A 13,947-nucleotide genomic window follows, 5' to 3' on the forward strand; every position below is an offset into this window, starting at 1 on the left:
ACAGACAGGAATGCCCACCTTAGTCACCTTTGCCAACACTGGACATAACAGAAAAAAAAAACCCCTAACTTTGCTTCTTTGAATAAGACAGAGCAAAACACAGAGTTCTATGACATGTCCTAGAGACACCTCGCCAGGATGACATTGATCCATTGATTGCTACAGGCTGGGTATGGTCCTCTGACCATTTACACATTTATCTATATTATATGCCTCAAAAACACTCTATTACCCTGTCCATGTGTCTCTATTTTATCCAAAGTACAAGAGTGGCATCTGAAGGGCTATCATAAGGAAGAACAATTAGACTTCTACATAGCCAAGACTCACTGGGATGATTTATAGGACAGCTCAACAAGGAACAACTTTCCAACAACTACTTGGAATACAATGGGCTGCCCTGTCTCACGACTGTGAGCCTCCCCCTACTAGATTGCTTGTTTTCAAGCAAGCAGAGCCTAGATAAACACCTGGGAGTGGTATTATAGAACAGTCATGACGTACATGACAGATGTATTCACACGAATGCCACGTGCACTAGCTTTAGCTTCATCCTATTTTCTCTCACACCAGGACGCAGATCAGAATATAAGAGAGGGAGCAAGATCTTGCCACAGACAAAATCTCAAATATGATGTATGTGGGGTGTGTGTGTATACGCGTGTGTGTATCACAACTGCTAGCAACCCACCAGCATGTCCCAACACCATAGCTGAGAACCACTATAATAGAGAGATTCTTTATATAAAAGAAGTGGGAAGTCAAGATGAAAGACCTCTGGGGTTCCTTTAAGCCAGTGGTTCTCAACCCTGGCTGCACATAAGAAATCTCTGGGGAGCTTTTCAAAAAGGCCAGGTCCCACCTCAGACCAATTAAATCAGAATATCTGGGGGTGGGGTCCCAGGCAACCTGTGTTTAAAAGCTCCCTGGGGGATTCTAACGTGCAGCCAGGGTTGAGAATTATTTCTTTAGAGTCTATAATTCTTCTAGCACTGACTTCAGTGTTATATTATATCTCAGAATGATAAGATCTGGTAAAAATTGTAACATAAAGGATACCAGGCTAGGAATTAGGAGCCTTGGGCTCTAGTCTTATATTTAATACTTGGCATGACCTTGGACAAGTCACTCCATCCAAGTTTATCTCCATTCTTTCATTACTAGAGACCAGAATACCTCCTCCCTCTTTTCTGCCAAAGGGGACAAATGGGAATATTTGTAAAAATGCTTACAGTGCTTTAATAACAATACCTGCATGATATTTTATCCTTCACAAGGTGCTCCTGCATATATTCCTTCTTTTAACTTCTTAGACACCATATAGCCCCATATAAAGGTAGCATTATTAAAACCCATTTATTAAAAACAACAACAACAAAACCCATTTATACAACTTTGACTGTTACTTTGACTCAGGTCAGGATATTAGTGCTGGAAGGGACCTTATATATCACTATTCTAGCCTCATCCCTTTATTACATAAATAAGGAATCTGAGGCTCAGAGAGATTAAGTGACTTGCTTAAGGCTATCCAACTAAACAGTGGCAAAGTCAAGACTACAACTCATGTTTACCTGGCTTCTAAGCTATCACTTCTTTACTACAGCACATGGCCTATCCTTTGGCATCTCCTTAGTACAGATAGGAAATATAGCTGAATGAGGAAACCTAGTTTTTTCAGTATTAGCTTTGGACAAGTCATCTGCTGCAGTCTCCTTTGCAGATACCTAGTGATTCATACCAGCCCGCTTCAGCTGGGTTGAAACTATAATAATCAGGATGGCCTTCATGCAAAGCATCAAGGTCTACAGCTGATGTGTCTACAAGCAGTCTGATCAAAGAGCAGTCCATGTACTTCGAGGCCTCCCAAAGGGAGAAACTAGATTGTATGTCAACTTGCTCCTCTTAAAGCCCAGTTATATTCTCAAGTTATAAAATCAGGGAAAAAGCCTAGAAAAGAATCATCTCTCAGTGTTTTAGAGAGAGGATTTATCACTGATAGCAAATATCACTTACTTGCATTTTTGGCTATACTTCTATATTTCCTTTTTAAGCTTACAGCAACAGTGCTATTATATCTATGCTTGTGTGTGTGTGTGTGTGTGTGTGTGTGTGTGTGTGATAAGCTTTCCTCAAGGACTCCTTCCCCAGAGTTTTAGGTCCTCTACCATTTGTTTCTGTGTGTACTTCTCACCTGTGCTTCCTAGTACTTGGCTGACCTTTTCATCAACAATCAGCTCATGCTTACCACTTCAACCACAGTAGAGAGCATAAATGTTTGCTGAGTAAGTGAATCAAAGTCAGACATGTTCTGCCCCATCTTCTCTCAGTGTCCCAGCTCTATGTCCTGCTACTACCTCTACTATCAAGTCTTTGCAATATGCTATTCATTGTGCCAGAAAATGGCTTCCCAGGTGCTCCCAAGACTGTATTTCCCTTTCTGTCTTATAATGAAGCAAGAGTCATCCTTTTCATGGTATGTTCATAAACTATATCTATTTGGTTTGGCTTTACAGTCACTCTTAAAAGCCCCTCAGTCCATCTCCCTGAAATGAGTATGATGAGGTCCTGTGATGTGTTCCTATTTCTTTGGCTTGTTTTCCCATTAGATTATAAGCTCTGAGGCTAAGGATGAGCTCTTAGTCCCACTAAGAGCACACGGTATGTTGCATTCCTGATGACTTTCCAAATGACTTAAGGCCACCACGGCTGTCTAGTCCTCATGAGTTGCTTCTCTCTGGTGTTGTAGCTTTACAAGGCTCAGTTCCCCATGTGGTGCACTATCAGCTAATGAAATCGAATAACCTTCCAGGAATCCAGCTAGGGTAATTTGTGAGCTGTTCTCTGTAAGTGGAATGTGGCTGCAGGCCACAGTTGGGGTAGTGATGAACTGTAATGCCTGGGAAGTTAATGTTTCAACATAGAACACCTAGGTTTGATAAATACGTAGGATTATCATTGTGTAAGTAAATAGAGCATGCCTCAAAGTCAGATTGTTTCTAACTAACCTTAACTTTGGTGTGTTCAATCTTAAAGTTCCCACTTAGCTTCCGGGCTACAATTTTTACTGATATGACCATGATGTGGTAGAAACAAACTGGACTTGGAGTCAGAACATTTGATTTTAAGTCCTGACTGTCACTTTGTTTTATGTCCCTGGGCAAGGTCAGTTCCCTCTCGTGGGTCTCAGATCCAGCTGTAAAATACAAATAATAAACACCTCACTGGATTTTTTTTTTGGTGACAATGAAAAGAGGTAACATATATGAGAATGGTATATAGACTGTAAAGTGCTTTAAAAATGTGGAAGATTATTATGGTCACACTGGAACCAGTTTCAATGAGATGGTATAGAACACTACTACTTGTTCAGACTGGTCAGAACTTGAAAACATGAAAAGAGCCTCCCTGTGCACCCAGGCAGCCCTCTCAACTAGCCCCCAGTTCCATACAGAGCTGGCCCAACAAGCACCCCTCAGCAGAGCCAGTGCCTCTGAACACGATCGAGGGATTGAGGTGTAGGGTCTGGGGCTGGTACACCCTCACTGGCAGTGAAGATTAATGACTAGAACCCCTGAAAGAGATGAGCTGCCTCCTACCCCTTGGATGTTCTTCTTGGACATCTTAACTAATTTTGTTGGCTTCCATTCCTCATCATCCCCATCACCACCATCACCATCACTGTCCTCAGGCTCATTCACAGAATATTCTGAACAATATTTTATATCTTCGATGTTCATGCTTTGCTCCAGGAACTTTTCTTTAAACCGGGAAGGTTTGGGCTAAGGAAAAAAGTTTGGAATGGTTATTTAATTAAAAACAACAACAACAACATGTGGATTATATCTTCCCAGTAGCTGCTGCCAGCTATATTCTCAGAGCAGAGATTTCAGATGCCCTCAAATATACCCCACTTGGCTTTACCAATCAGAAGAAATTCTGCTTTAGCCTTTGGCCTCACAGTCTTTGAAGGGAGAGAAACTGAAGGGATGGAGGCTGAGCAATCTGAGGGAGGAGGGAGGGACTCATGATATGATAAGTATCTTTGGATGGACTGCCGAACACTGCTCTTTTCTATGCTCCTCCTCCTCAGTTGTGTTGCATAATGCCTGTACATGGTCCAAAGTCAGCCATCTAGGGAGGGAGAATGACTATTTTCCTCAAGGTTGTACTGTAGTTTTATTTGGGACTCCATAGAAAATTGAGATGCTGGAATGTGGGAATTTTAACTCTCAACCACTTCTGAAAGGTGATTTTAGTACACTCACCCCAAACCTTGGCTATGCGAAGGTATCACAGGCCCTGAGCAGTTTACCTTAGGTGGGATATATTCGAAAGAAGAGTCTGGAGATAGAAGGGTATCCTTAGGAAGATGAGATTTCTGTCTGCTGGCTACTTGGAGGAGGTTCAGTTTCTATTTGAAAAGAAGAGACAAAGTGTACATTGCAGGGCAGCTTCTGAGAGTGTTCATGGCTAAAACATAAAGATTCCTAAGCTAGCTTAATCTTAAGCCATGGTAAAGTGAGGCAGGGTAAGAGCAAAGTAGGTTGAAGGACTCCCACTTTACAAGATCAGTATTAGATTCAGAAAAGAGCAAATTAAAAAATGTGTGGGCTCCCCTGGTGGCACAGTGGTTGAGAGTCCGCCTGCCGATGCAGGGGACACGGGTTCGTGCCCCGGTCTGGGAAGATCCCACATGCCGCGGAGCGGCTAGGCCCGTGAGCCATGGCCGCTGAGCCTGCGCATCTGGAGCCTGTGCTCTGCAACAGGAGAGGCCACAACAGTGAGAGGCCCGCGTACCGCAAAAAAAAAAAAAATGTGTTTATAACCATCTGAAATGCACATGACCATACCACATGGAAACTAGACGTAGACCTCATAAAATTGAGCCAAGTCATTATACTCAGGGTTGCTCCCACGAGCTGGCCTCAGTTGCAAGAGGGTCTCCCAGGGCTTATTAAATGGGTGGGAAGCTGTACTACCTGCTTCATGATTTTGTTCTCTCGGAGAAGTTGCTGATTTTGCTCACACACTTCCTGCATCTTCTCAAGTTCTTCATCCTATTTCCAGATAATGCAGTGATAGGTGGGGTTATTTTGGGCACTACATGTGGGTTACCAAACAACTCACAGGGATGAAAACATACTACTGTCAAGTTGCTGGCAGCAGGTGGTTTTTGCACAGCAGGCACTGGCACCCAGAGAAATGCCTGATCCCCACCAATTCCTAGGTGTCCTGAGTGCCACCTCTATTCCAACGCTCCCAAGCAGCCACGACTGCACTTGCAGGAACCATGGGCTCTGCTCTACATGCCTTCCTCGTTCTTTTCTATTTTCTAGCCTCATATCCCTTATCCACATCAGGATGCTGATAAAGAAACCCATCCAGAGTGTCAGCTGTTTCTTTGAAGTCTACAGATGCTTTTGCCCACGCTTCTCAACACAGATTAGGCAGTTTATTTGCTACACTAATAAGCCTGATTAAACTTCCTTGGCACTTACGATAATTGGATTCATGCCTACGACCTTAACACGTTTGGTTGTCTTTGATGGGCGGTGCCAAGGAAGCCGTAGAGACTGGTGGTTCAGGAAAAAGACTCTAAGTTGGATAAAATAGTGCTCCATCATGCTACTAAAGGGTGTGGTATTCCCAGCCTCTGGAAGAAATGCAGACTCCAGGCATTTTACAAACAGGTCAGGTCTCAACTCAGAACAGGCACAGGAAGAGCTAAATGTCCCTAAGATTCTACTGGATGATTTAACTTTCTCAACTCTTTAGAGCTCAGGGTTGAGGCAAAGAACCAGGAGGCCTCGAAGTCTGGTATGGAGTATGTACTGTCATTTCTGTACCAAAACGGAGGTTATCCTATGTGTGGCTACATCCTAAACACCCCTAAATTGATCAAACAGGGCAACAAGGCAATAGAGACTACCATTATAAAAGGCTACCTTTATAAAGCTTTTTTTCAGTAGGTAATTACTCTTTCCTGCAGGTATAGTCATGTAAATCAGACAGGATTCTCAGTCAGGTCTGGGGACCCCATCTCTGGAGACCTTTGCCTCATCTCCATACCTGACACTTCAGGATGCTCAGCAGCTGTTGTTCCTTTTCGCTGACAGACTCCTCTAGCTGCTTCTCCGCCATTTGGCTTTGCTGCAGCTGGCTGAGGAGGTATAGCACCTAGAGAAAGATATAACCCAAAGGTACCAAAGGAATGAGAGGAAAAAGGAATTCTGGTTTAGTCCAAGCAGTGATCCATTTACTCCTTTGTGATTTCAAAGTAAATTGTTCTCTTTGGCTCTCATGGCTTGAAGTATCATGTTCATCTTGGTATTAAAGTTGGAGGCTAAGAGCCATTGTCACTGGTATGTGTAAACTTATTAGGTAAGTCATTTTTCTCTATTTCTGGTTTCTTATTTGCAAAAATTGGAAAAGACTACATGGTCTTTTGAAGGAAACTTCATACCCCCATTATTATTATTATTATTATTTTTAACTAACAACAAAGAACAACAATGGTTTGTTTTTCAGTATAGCTTCTTGGCTCGCCAGCTTACCTTCTCTTGGTGCTGTTGCTCCACTCTCACCAGCTCTGCCTGTAACTCTGTCTCTATTTCAGCAAAATGATTTCGTTCCTCAAACAGCATCTTCTGCATGTCAGCACAGCTGGCCTTGTTCTGTTTCAGGCTGCTTTCAAGCTTGCTGACCTGTATTTTGGAGGAAACCAGCTGGAAGGGATAAAAGAAGATCAGTTTACTTGGAGAATGGCCACCTTTCCCCATTCATTAGGCAGGAAAATGTCAGCTTTCTTGAAATGGACTGAGAAAAGTTCTTCCATGTCCAAGTCCATTCTTATGTTTTCATGTCATATGGATTCTACCATTGAATAGAATCACCACCACCCAAACCAAGGGCCGAGATAGATATCTGCTGAGATAGGTATCTTAGAGCTGGAAGCCACTGCTGAGGTCGTTTAATCTCTTGTTTTACCTCAAGGCAAGAATAAATCTAACACAAACAGTATCTGACAATTCCAAATTCTGATACTCAAGAAGTTCTTCCTTAATTTTAAAGAGAAATCCATAGCACACACCTTTATGGCTAATTATGTCCCATTTTAGAATGTCTGTGTTCACATGTTGGAACTCGTAGACACATTAGCCGAGACTACAGCTCTGGCTCTTCAGGCTAGATTGATATCCTATGCTGGCCTAGTTTTATATTCTCTACTAGCCCAGATGGTGAACATCATAAACACCAGTGTTCACAAGACTAATCAGGATTTCCTTAGTAGGATAAGTCTGCTAACGCAACACAAAAATGCATAAAGGATAGCACTGCTCAAACTTGCAGTCAGAGTTTGTATGCTTGCTTCAATCACCAGAGGTGATCAATTTTAACTCCTCTTGTGACAGTGGAAGATGATATATTTATTTTAAGGTCAGTGAAGATGGATTTTCCTTAAGATGAATCTTTATATGTCAAAGGTTTTCTCTTTCCTAGATTGTATCTTAAACTTTTTGAATATAATACATGTCAGAGGTGTTTTAAAAAGTAGTATAGTATAATATTTTACGTTTGACCTGTGGCCTACTATGGCATCCTGATCTTTTCATAATAATAACAGGGAACATTTATTGAGCACCTGCTATATGCCAGGCATGGGTATCAACTTGCAACTCATATATATATATATATATATATATATATATATATATATATATTTTTTAAATATGGAACGCTTCACGAATTTGCATGTCATCCTTGTGCAGGGGCCATGCTAATCTCTGTACCATTCCAATTTTAGTATATGTGCTGCCGAAGCGAGCACTCATATATATTTTTAAGTGACTGGCTTGTACTTGCCCACACCAACCTTTACCCATAAAACTATTTCTCTAATGTTTGTGTCATTGCCATTGTGGTTTCTACCGCGAACAGTGGCAATAACACTATGATAGTATTCTAGGCTAACATCTTATTTCAACCCACCAATCCAGACCCTGAATTGCTGAGAGGAAGAGAGATGTTTACCTCTCCAATTAAGTATTTCAGGGCACACTTGGCTTCCAGAATGGTAGCAATATTCTCCCAGCGGTGTTTTGGCCTGTCTTCACTTTCTGCATCCAGCAGCTTCTGCTGTAGGTCAGCAATCTGAGCACTCCTTCAGGGAAAGAAACAATGAGCCTTATTTCTAGTAGCCTCAACACCAAGGAGAGGGGAAGAGCTCTGAGGAGAAACTTCAAATAGTTTCACGGACAGAGGTATCAGTTAAATACCATTTAAATAATGATTGAGTCATCTGGTTAGGGTTTTATACAGTATCTCAAATCTTGTTACAAAGGGATGCTAAGACTAACCAAATGGTTTTGTTGTATCAAATACTGGTTGAGATAAGTGGGTCATATAGTGGGACTTGGAAAGATTTGTTTTAGTGAGGCTTTTGTTGTAGCACATTGACCATAATGTGACTTTGTCTTGAGGCCACATAAGCTGGAACTGTGACGTGGTGGCTCACCTATGCAAGGACAAGATTCAGGTTAGAGACCTTAAGGAAAAAAAATCTCAGAAGAACAAAGAGGTAGATGCTCTTTGCTGGAATCTAACACCAAACTGATACCTATGGCTGGTGTCGTGAGAGGTTATCTTGGAGTACCTGCCACAGGACTGAGAAGTTTCTATGAAAACTAGATACCATGACCCTGGTTATAGCTTCCAGATACTTTACGGTCAAGTATGGCCTGAGAGCAAGATGTACACAATATTTCAGCTTTGCCAATAGCTTCCTTCTCAAATTTGCTAGGTGTCCAGTGAGAGGGAGCATACCGGCATGTGTGTAACATGCAGTGAGTGCTATGTAAGGTACTATAAAGAAGATGGGTACTAAAATAATCTAAGACAGCAGTTCTAAACTTTTTGGGTCTTAGGACCCCTTTACACTCTTAAAAATTATTGAGGACCTCTAAGAAATTCTGCTCATGTATGTTATACCTATAGATATTTACAGTATTAGAAAGTAAAACTGAGAAAAACATTTATTAATTCACTTAAAATCAAAACAATCCATTATACATTAACAATTACACCTGCAATGACACTATTTCCAAATAAAGTCACATTCTAAGGTCCGGAAAGGACATGAATGCAGGGTGGGGGAGTGTGTGCCACACACACACACAACAACATTTTCCAACACGAAAAATAATGTAGTGAGAAGAGTGGGATTGTTTTACATTTTTACAAATCTCTGTAATGTCTGGTTTAGTAGAAGATAGCTGGATTCTCATATCTCCCTCTGCGTTTAATCTTTTGTGATATGTTCTGGTTGATGTAAATGAAGGCAATCTGGCCACACATGGATATGTAGCTGGACAAGGGAGGAGCATTTTATTATATTGTGGCCATACCGTGAAACTTGCGGGATCTTAGTTCCCCGACCAGGGACTGAACCCAGGTCACTGCAGTGAAAGCGCCGAGTCCTAATCACTGGACTGCCAGGGAATTCCTGGGAGGAGCTTTTTTATTTTATTTATTTTTGGCTGCATTGGGTCTTCGTTGCTGTGCATGGGCTTTATCTAGTTGCGGCGAGTGGGGGCTACTCTTCGTTGTGGTGCGTGGGCTTCTCATTGTGGTGGCTTCTCTTTGTTGCGGAACAGGGGCTCATGGCGCATGGACTTCAATAGTTGTGGCACTCGGGCTCGGTAGTTGTGGCTCGCGGGCTCTAGAATGCAGGCTCAGTAGTTGTGGTGCACAGGCTTAGTTGCTCCGCGGCATGAGGGATCTTCCCAGATCAGGGCTCGAACCCGTGTCCCCTGCACTGGCAGGCGGATTCTTAACCACTGTGCCACCAGGGAAGTCCCCAGGAGGAGCTTTTTTTTTTTTTGCTGTACGCGGGCCTCTCACTGTTGTGGCCTCTCCCGTTGCGGAGCACAGGCTCTGGACGCACAGGCTCAGCGGCCATGGCTCACGGGCCCAGCCGCTCTGCGGCATGTGGGATGTTCCCGGACTGGGGCATGAACCCACGTCCCCCTGCATCAGCAGGTGGACTCTCAACCACTGCGCCACCAGGGAAGCCCAGGAGGAGCATTTTAATAGTCTTTTCAGATAATTGTGGATATTCTTCTTTGAGACTACACCAAAACCCAACAAGTTCCTTAAAAGTTAGTTGAAATGTGGTTACTTGCAATCTGAATGGATCTTTTACTCAAACGTGATTCTGTAACATGTCATTTGGACAGTCATACAGAGCCTTCAAATCAACACATTTCATTACACAATATAAAAAAGACCACAATTGTTAATATCACTCCTGGTCTCATTAGAAAAGTTATGAAAAACTGTCAAGTTTACAGTGGCAGATACACGTTTTCCAAAATTCTAAGTTTTGCTTGAAAGCTCAAATTTTATTTTTGGTGACAAAGACTGTCATTTGTTTTCCTTGACTTGACAGGCTCACTCGGTTCATTTTTGAGAAAATGTCTGCCAAGTACCCAAATCTGAATAACCATAGTTTGTCTGTCAGTCGTTCTTTCAAGTAAAAATGATGTCCCATGAAAAAAGAGGCCTGTAAACTCACACCTCAAACAATCGCACAAGTGCTTTTCCTCGACAGAAACATTGTCCTTCGGCATCAGCACAAGTGGTTTATGTGTTCTTCCCATTCTGTCACACAGAATATTAAAAAGATCTGAACTCAAGGGTTGAGATTTAATAAAATTAATAATTTTTATTGCTTTATCAAAGCCAAAAGTAAAACTGACTTTTAAGTAAAACAGAGAGTGTGTGGTGGTGAAATATTCAATGACTGCTAGTACAGGTTTGTGCTACTGCTTTGATTCAAGCTAAGGTGTTAGCAGTTTTGTCCACTGTTGCTTTTGTACTATCATGGCAAATGTCAGTGTAGTAAAAACGGCAAACAATGTCTTAATACTATTATAAAAACAGGGAGTCACCTAGACTCCCTGAAAGGGTCTCAGAGAACCCCCCCAGGAGTTTGTAGACCTCACTCTGAGAACCCTGGTCTAATATATAGTCCTTTCCTTTAACAAGCTTACAATCTGTCTAGATTGACAAGACTAATCAATGTAAAATAATTAATAAATATAAAGATAACATACATCATCTATACTACATGACTGAGTACTGTAAGTTCTGAAGGAGTTTAGAGAAGAGGAAAATTAGTGAGGGATGAAGAGTCAGGGAAGGCTTCTTGGAAGAGGTGGGCCAGAACACTTCAGTTGTTTTATCTATCAAATGCCCTTTCTTGTCCTTAGGGAAATTCCCTTGATTAAAGTCACCTCTAATTGCCCTCTACATGGCACCCGCCCTACATTTAAATAATCATTTACTTATGCACAGTGGTGTGCAGGTAAATGTTCAACAAACAGTACCTAAAAAAACAGATCTGATTTGTAGCTTTTGCTAGTTTCTGTAGTGTGAATACTCTCACCAAAGGAATTGTAAGCTCTCAACAGTTTACAACCGTCTTAAAATTTTAACAAACAATTCCAACACACCACTGTCAGTCATTATACTGTTTCTACTCGAGAGCAAGGACAATGCCATCTATTCTTTCTATATATCCCAACTGCATCCAGTGCGGCACAAAGCAGAAACTCAAATGTTGAGCAACTTAAAGACATATCCAAAGATAAACAGCTAGTATGTGTTGCTAAAAACAAACTAAATGGTCTCCAAGGTCTTCTGGGCAATAAAATTCTATTACCCTAAGACATTATAAAATATCTGTCAAAGTTCTGTTCCTTCTAGATTTCACAGATATTTAAAAGAAAGTAGCAGTGATTAAAGAGAAGAGCATTCATTGAGCACTTCTAATATGCCAAGTACTGTGCTATGTACTTTACTTTCTAATCTCATTTAATGGTCATGATACTTTACTTATGCATTATATTATATCTACTTTGCTGATGATCTCTAATTCTCCTTCTCCCAGGTTGTTGATCTTCTGGTATCGTTTCTTGGGTTCCTCTAAAGTTTTGTTTTTAGTCAGTTCTCGTGGTATATGATAAAGACCATAGACTTTGGAATTAGATAAACTGAGTTTCAAATCCCAGTTCTGTATAAACTTCAGCAAATTTTTTAAGATCTTTGAACCTTTAGCTTAGATCTCTAAAGTGAGAAGAATGATACTTACCTCACAAGGTATACCTCATAGGGAGAGACGGAATGAGAAAATGTATCTAACATGTCTAGTGAAGTGTATAGCTCAAAAATCGTTACTTTCTCTTGTTTCTCCTACATCACAAAGCTTCTGAAAAACAAGCTTTTGAATAACTGATCGATAGGTTCTATTTTGATTCAAGGCATAAATTTTTATAATGCCTTAGACATAGTCCCATTACCTGAGTTCCATTTCAGTCTCTAGGCTTTCAATCTGCTTTGTAATGGAATCCTCTGACTCAGAAACTTGACCACGCAGTTCAGCAAGTGAGAATGTACGCCTCTGTAAAGAAGAATAGTGGGGATGAGGGTGAAGTACTACTTGGAAAGTAATTCTCCAAAGTAGTGAGGGCTTCTGGGGAGTGTGGAGTCTGATCATTGGTAACGTATTTCCATAGGGCACTTACACGGAGTTTAGGAGGTGGATTCTCCCCAGATTCCACTTTTTCTTTTAGTTGAGCCACATCCTGAGCCAGGATCTTTCTATCTTCAAGAAGGTCATTCAGATGGCGTTTGGCTTCCTCAGTACTGACCATAACCTCAATTTCATTTCCAAGCCAACTCTAGAAGATAAATCAGTGATGTTGAGTTAGGGATGAGGAATCTCTGGCCCATGGGCTATATTCAGCTCCAGATTTAATTTCACTTGGGCCAGAGCCCAAGTAACTAGAAGTGAGATTTCCATTTGTGCTTACACTGACCAAAAATCCCAATAATGCTCTAAGAGCCTTTAAGAGCAATATCCCAAAAGGTCACAAGAAAAGTTTTCTGCAGAAAATCTTTCTCCAGATATCCTAGCATTTCTATGTATTCTGTCTTTACCTTCTCCACTTTCTCCTTAACCTTTGTCCTTAACAAGTCGTAATATAGAACTGAAGTATATTTAGATTACCTGTTCTATTTAATAAATAGATAACTATTATTAATCTTTAAATAAGATGAATGGAATTTTAAAAAAAAGCAAACTTCAGTTTTTTTTTTTTTTTTGCGGTACACGGGCCTCTCACTGTTGTGGTCTCTCCGGTTGCGGAGCACAGGCTCCGGACGCGCAGGCTCAGTGGCCATGGCTCACGGGCCCAGCCGCTCTGCAGCATGTGGGATCTTCCTGGACCGGGGCACGAACCCATGTCCCCTGCATCGGCAGGCAGACTCTCAACCACTGTGCCACCAGGGAAGCCCTATTTCTTTAATTTTGTATCTATATGAATGATGGATGTTCACTAAACTTATTGTGATAATCATTTCAAGATGTATATAAGTCAAATCACTATGCTGTATACCTTAAACTTTTGCAGTGCTGTTTATCAATTTATCTCAGTAAAACTGAAAGAGAAAAGAGGAATATTATCAAGGATAAAAAAAAGATAATTTCATAATGGTAAGGGAGTCAATTATTCAAGAGAACTTAATCCTTAATGTTTATGCCCCTAATATACAAAGCACCAAAATATCTGAAACAAAATCATATATAAGCCAATAAAGGAGATAATATGGAATCATAAAAATACTCAATTGATCCAAAAGAAGCCAGAAAACAAGGAAAAGGGAATGAAGAACAGATGGGACAAATAGAAAACAAATAGCAATATGATAGATTCAAATCAACCCATATCAATAATCACATTAAATGTAAATGGTCTAAACACCCCAATTAAAATGCAGATTGTCAGACTGGATTAAAAAAGCTAGACTCAGGCTTCCCTGGTGGCGCAGTGGTTGAGAGTCCACCTGCCGATGCAGGGGACACGGGTTCGTGCCCCGGTCCGG

The 13,947-nt window shown here is 41.2% G+C and overlaps 1 protein-coding gene across 1 annotated transcript in view; it reads right to left on the reverse strand.

The window, feature by feature from the left end:
- Positions 1-13,947, reverse strand: part of KIF4A (kinesin family member 4A) — a gene marked incomplete at its 5' end in the record, with an annotated part of 127,147 nt that overhangs the window by 12,971 nt on the left and 100,229 nt on the right. Inside the window, 8 exons of the mRNA XM_007470149.1 lie at positions 3,600-3,782; positions 4,316-4,414; positions 4,983-5,060; positions 6,073-6,180; positions 6,558-6,728; positions 8,035-8,164; positions 12,363-12,463; positions 12,588-12,743. Coding sequence (XP_007470211.1) covers positions 3,600-3,782; positions 4,316-4,414; positions 4,983-5,060; positions 6,073-6,180; positions 6,558-6,728; positions 8,035-8,164; positions 12,363-12,463; positions 12,588-12,743 — 1,026 coding nt within the window. The remainder of the gene's footprint in view (positions 1-3,599; positions 3,783-4,315; positions 4,415-4,982; positions 5,061-6,072; positions 6,181-6,557; positions 6,729-8,034; positions 8,165-12,362; positions 12,464-12,587; positions 12,744-13,947) is intronic.

The sequence above is a fragment of the Lipotes vexillifer genome, unplaced genomic scaffold, assembly GCF_000442215.2.
Source record: "Lipotes vexillifer unplaced genomic scaffold, Lipotes_vexillifer_v1.1 scaffold926, whole genome shotgun sequence".
In the NCBI taxonomy this organism is placed as follows: domain Eukaryota; kingdom Metazoa; phylum Chordata; class Mammalia; order Artiodactyla; family Lipotidae; genus Lipotes; species Lipotes vexillifer.